This window comes from Pistacia vera, unplaced genomic scaffold, assembly GCF_008641045.1.
Source record: "Pistacia vera cultivar Batoury unplaced genomic scaffold, PisVer_v2 Contig722, whole genome shotgun sequence".
Taxonomy (NCBI): Eukaryota; Viridiplantae; Streptophyta; class Magnoliopsida; order Sapindales; family Anacardiaceae; genus Pistacia; species Pistacia vera.
Window position 1 is genome coordinate 346,797 of NW_022196582.1, and position 6,104 is coordinate 352,900.

General features: G+C 36.5%; 1 protein-coding gene across 1 annotated transcript; it reads left to right on the top strand.

The window, feature by feature from the left end:
* The first annotated feature begins 4,846 nt into the window (after nt 1-4,846).
* On the top strand, nt 4,847-5,797 carry LOC116114753 (protein FAR1-RELATED SEQUENCE 4-like). The gene is made up of 2 exons (XM_031400887.1): nt 4,847-5,183; nt 5,304-5,797. Exons 1-2 carry the CDS (start codon nt 4,847-4,849, stop codon nt 5,795-5,797), a joined length of 831 nt encoding a protein of 276 aa, XP_031256747.1.
* The last annotated feature ends 307 nt before the right edge of the window (nt 5,798-6,104 follow it).

A 6,104-nucleotide genomic window follows, 5' to 3' on the forward strand; every position in this document is an offset into this window, starting at 1 on the left:
TGGCGGTAGGGTGTGGGAGAAGGATAAAAGGGGCTGGGGCAATTTTATTTTTTTTTTTAATTTTTTTTTAAATTTGATTTTTTTTCTTAATTATTAAAAATGGTTATTTATTAATTTATACATTTTATTTTATTTTATTTTTATAAAACTTAACTTTTCTTTTATTTAATAACCTGATTTTTAATAAAAATATAATTTTTAATAGAAATTGAAGATAGGAGTTTAAGTGACTAATTTCCAAGTTAATGAAGGTAATTACCATCTATTTGTATTTTAGGGCGGTAAGTAATATTAACTTTATAATAAAATTTGTGCAGACTAGACTGACAAGAATGTCTTTTAACCATTAAAACTAACGTAAGAATTTTAATAATGGGTGGGAAAATGTAGATTCGCCAAACTTTGGGTTGAGAAAATGTCATTCAGCCTATTAAAATATGTGACTCTCTATTATTTAATTGTAAAATAAAAATTATTTCTTATATTCAAATAAATAAATATACTATATAATCCAATTATAACCAATAAATAAATATACTTCAAAATAGTTTGATTATAGTACTAGATTAATTTTAACCCTCTTATCCCAAGGCCTGAAAAACAGAAGAGGGCTCATCACTCATCAGTAGCGTTAAAATTATCACATCTCATAACCCAATTCTGTTATGACTTATGTGTTTAATTTGACACTATAGTTGAATCTTGGCTAAATATTGTGTTTGAGTCTGGAGACTATAATTTGAATATCAGTTATATATTGTGTATTTGTGTTATTGGTTAATTGAATACTTTGCGTTTGAAATGTTATGTTGATTTTAACCAGGTAGTCCATAAAAGTGTTAAAACTAAGATTGATATTACCGTATTTTTCAAAACGTATTATTGACAATACACCGTATTAAACCCGTACCGTATTTTTTTCGTATCCGAATTTTATGACCGAATTTTTATAAACGTATTTTTTACCGTTTACCGTATTATACCCGTACCTTTTTTTGCCGTACCCGTATTTACTAACTAGGTTGAAAACAAGGTCGCCCACCCTGAAGTCTTGATTCTTGACCTTGAAGTTGAAGTACCTTTTGGCTCACTATTGATAGGAAGCAATCCTTCGTTTGTTTCTTTATCGAAGACCTCTCTTCAAAACGAACTAAACCCCACTTCTACCGGGGCCATTGCCTCGCATCCATAAGAAAGCGATAACGAGGTCTCTTTTGTCGAGCTCTTGACAATCATTCTATACAACCATAAGGCCTCAAGCAGTTCTTCTGCAATCCTTTGAGAGAGTCGAGCTTCTTCTTGATGGTGTGCTTGATTACTTTATTAACAGCTTCTACTTGATTGTTGGCTTAGGGCCAATAGACAAAGGAGAAGCTTTTCTTGATTCCAAGCTTTTCACAGAACGATTAGAAATCTTCACAATCATATTGTTTCCCATTATCGATTATGATGATATGGGGGATTCCGAATCTACAAATGATGTTCTTGTAGACAAAATCCTTAAGCCCGTCTGAAGTGATGGTGGCTAAAAGCTCGGCTTCTGCCCACTTGGTGAAGTAATAAACTGCGACCACTGCGAACTTGACGCCTCCTTTTCCTTAAGGCAATGGGCCTATCAGATCAATCTCCCAGATCACGAACGGTCATGAGCTTGTCAAAGTAGTTAACTCTTGGGGTGGAACTCGCGAAATATCTGCAAACCTCTGACATTTGTCGTACTTTCGTACGAAATCAGTCGCATCATCGAAGACTATCGACTAATAGTATTTGCGACAGAGTACTTGATATGCCAAAGATCAGCCCTTGGTATAGTTTCCACATATACCCTCGTAGATTTCCTTCAAGATATACTCTACATTTTCATGATCAACACATCGCAAGAGCGGGGAATTATAACCTTGCTTATACAACCTATCATTGATAAGCGTATACCGAGCTGAATTTGCTCGAAGGGTTTTGGTTTCATTTCTTCCCTCGAGCATTGTTCCATCTCTCAAGTACACGATTATTGAATCCATCCAGCTATACCTTTGCCCTGTTACCAAAACTGATTCTTGTGACGAAAAGATGCTTGAACTTGGGAGGAATTTAATAAGAATGAAATCAGTTGCTTCTTTGCTCATTGCTGAAGCCAGGTGAGCTAGAGCATTGGCCACTTAATTCTTTTCCCTAGGGATCTGTAGAAAAGCATAAGTCTTAAATTGCTCGAGTTTGAATTTTACCTTCCAAAGATAGGACGCCATTTGTCCTCTTTTGCCTAATACTCTCCAAAAATTTGGTGGACCACGAGCTTAGCGTCGCTGTATATTTTAATTAACTCTGCACCCATTTCTTTTGAAAGGCAGATCCTCGCGAGCATGACTTCATACTCTGCCCCATTATTCGAGACGGTGAACCCAAATCTGACTGCAGCTCAGATTGGGTTTCCTTTAGAACTTTCAAGCAAAAGCCTAGCTCCCGCCCCCTTCTCATGCGAGGACCCATCCACGCACAAGGTCCACTGCCATAAACTATCAAGCTTTGGCTTTGCTGGCTTGTTTTCTCTTGAGGTGCTTGATTCAGGCGGGCTTATCTCCCTATCGGGCTGGTAGGAGAATTCTGAGATGAAATCAGCCAAAGTCTGTCCTTTGATCGCGGTTCTTGGGATATACTTGATGTCGTGCTGACTTATCTCTATAGTCCACTGAATTAATCTACTTAATGTCTCGGGCTTCTGTATTATCTTTCTCAGTGGAAAATTTTTCAGAACATGTATCGAATGTACCTAAAAATAGGGTCGCAACTTCCGAGCGGTTATGATGAGTGCATAGGCGAGCTTCTCCATCTTAGGATACCTTGTCTTGACATTAAGCAACCGGTTGCTCACATAGTACACTAGCCATTACACTTCCCCTTCTTCGCGTACCAAAGTCATGTTGATCACAAACTTGGATACCAATAAGTATAACGATAAAGGCTCGCCTAGGATGGGCTTTGACAATAAATGAGGCTGCCCCAGATGCCTCTTCAACTCCTGAAATGCTTTCTCACACTCCTCTGTCCACTTGAAACCCTTGTTACCCTTTAGAGTTTCAAAGAAAGGCATGCACCTATCTATAGCTTGGGAAATGAACGTGCTCAATGCAGCCACTTGCCCTGTCAAACTCTGAACCTACTTAATACTAGCCAGACTCTTCATGTTCAAGAGAGCTTGAATCTTGTCTGAGTTGGCTTCAACACCTCCCTAATTTACAAGGAAGTTTTTGGACTTCCTTGAGGTTACCCCAAAAGCGCACTTCAGAAGGTTCAATTTCATTTGGTATTTTTTGAGGATACCGCACATTTCCCCAGGTCCTCGGTGTGGTTTTTGACAACCTTCAACTTGATGAGCATGTCGTCAATGCAGTAATACTAGGCTTACACCACCTTCTCACATCACTCTCTCACATCATCAAAAAGCCATGCAATTTCCCGCCAAATTATAAAAAAAATTAAAAAAAAAAAACCCAAAATTTCAGTTCCCCCTAAATCTAATCTCTCTCCCAAAACAAAATCATCTGAATCAAACTCTCTTCTTCCCCTAAATTAGAAATCCCTCTCAAAGCCCAAAATTTCAATTCTCAATTTACCTAAAACAAACCCCAAATCGATCCCAGTTTCTCCAAAATTTCAACTCTCAATGTACCTAAAACAAACCCCAAATCGAATCTTAGTTTCTCCAAAATACAAACACTAAAATCTCTCTCCAATTTTCCTTAAAGATTAGGAAGAAGTAGCGCAATGATCAATCAGTTTCTAATTTCTTGGAAATAAAATCAGAAAAAAGAAACAATTAGCACGTTACCATCATTCTGCTCATTCTCCGTGAGAAGGTATGCTTTGTTATATTTTGGCTTGTAAGATTTGAGTAGAAAGGAAAGAGATTTTATCAAGTTTGGGTACTGTTTTACATCTACAAGCAGCCATAAAAAAGAAACACGTTGATGCATTTTTAGGAGAGAAATTAAAAAATGAAACTCAAGAATTCAAAAGAATAGTTTGAATCTGATGGGCACAATACTATATTGGTAAGAAAATCAGTTTAAGCTTTGTCCAGAGTACACATGATAGTTATGTAGAAGCAGAAAAAGTAAATACTTACACAATAAAATATCACTTGCTATAACGAGGTCCCAATCTGGGGTCATAATTGGAAAAGCAGTGCTGCACCTGTAAAGTGATTATTTCCCACTTACTGGGTTCCAAAACGTTGTACCCATAAGGTTAGGCGTTGTTTATATGATTTTAAGCTCGAGTGTGTGCCTTCTTAGGGGAATTAGAACTGTAAGTTTGGAATGATTTAGGATACTTAGTAATATATATTTACATTTTTTTTTTCTCTTTTATTGGTAAAAGGAAGATTCCGATGCAATGTTTCATGGGTTTATTTTCTGGTCTGTAGTGCATATATTTCTGTTGCAAGAAGATTGATTGCTTTAATATAGGTTTTATTGTTTACATTAAAAGTTTTTGTATATGCAAACTTCTTCATTGAGCACGCCACCACCACCAATCACAACCGTTTTACACATTCAGTGTCTTTTGCAGCATGACCAATTCAAACCTCACCACTACCATAAACGATCGGTGTTTGCTCATCCCCTTCCACCACCACTTTAAAGATAGAGGAGTGTAACTTGAAAAAAGCAGGGAACCATTCCTCTCAATTCAATATGGTGGAGGTAAGTTTGTCTTTGTAATCTATTTTTTATTCATTAATATGACTGTAATTCCTTTAATGGTATTATTTCTACCTTTTCTTAGTATTATTGTATTCTAATTTTAGGCTATTATAATTTCAATATATTAGGATAATGATTTTCAAGAAATGGAAGATAACAGTAGTTTAGAAGAGGAATGCAAACCTGAATCTAGAATGTTTTATGAATCGTTTGATAAGTTTTTCCAATACTACAAGAGCTATGGGAATGAAATGGGGTTTGAAGTTGCTATAAGATCTTCAAGAAAAAGAGTTGATGGGGAGTTGATTTATGCAAATATGGCTTGTTCTTGTGGTGGGAAGCGAGAAAGTAACTCCAGAAATGTTTGTAAAATGGTACCATTGACAAAAAGTGGTTTTAAGGCTCGTTGTATTGCATCTCGACGTTCTGATGGAAAATGGGAAATAGTGTCGATCATCTATGAGCATAACCATGAATTCAATGGTCTAAGCAAAACTAGATTTTTCAAGAGCAATCGAATTATATAGCCGTATATGAAAAGGAAGCTCGAAGTGAATAATAGGGTTGGGATTAGACCTAATAAAAATTTTAATTCCTTATTAGTTGAAGCTGGTGATGCTGAGAATTTGACTTTCTTACAAAAGGATTATAGGAATTACATTGAAAAGGTTAGGAAGACCCTACTTGGTGCTGGAGATGCTACTACAATCCAAAAATATTTTCTGAAGATGCAAAAGGATAATCCAAATTTCTTCTATGTTATGGATTTAGATGAGGATGGTCGATTGCAGAATGTTCTATGGGTGGATGCAAGAAGTAGGGCCGCATTTAGGGAATTCGACAATGTTGTCATATTCGACACGACATATTTGACTAACAAGTATGATATGCTGTTTGTTGCATTTGTCTGTGTTGACCATCACGGCCATTCCACATTGTTAGGTTGTGGGTTAGTCTCCCATGAGGACACACAAACTTTTGTATGGCTTTTTGAATCTTGGCTTGCATGTATGTGGAATTCTGCTCCTAAGGCTATAATCACTGATCATGACAAGGCAATGCAAAATGCAATCGAGATTGTGTTTCCCGATACATGACATAGATGGTGTTTGTGGCATATAATGAAGAAGTTGCCGGAAAAGTTAAGTGGTTATTGTGAATATGAACATATAAAGTTTGCTTTGCAAAATGTCGTGTATGATTCATTGACGCGTGAGGAGTTTGAAGAACGTTGGAATAGGTTCATTGATAAACAAAGCCTTCACGAAAATGACTGGTTACTTGGTTTGTATAATGAAAGATATCGGTGGGTGCTAACATTTCTGAAAGATACTTTCTGGGCAGGTGTGTCTACTACTCAACGTAGTGAAAGTATGTATTCATTTTTCGATGGGTATGTAAATT

What these genes read in the sequence shown, in the direction of transcription:
- LOC116114753 (XM_031400887.1), top strand. Translation starts at nt 4,847, where the DNA reads ATGGAAGATAACAGTAGTTTAGAAGAGGAATGCAAACCTGAATCTAGA. An exon ending in GCATAACCATGAATTCAATG is followed by an intron (nt 5,184 to 5,303) that starts GTCTAAGCAAAA and finishes ATTCCTTATTAG; the next exon opens with TTGAAGCTGGTGATGCTGAG.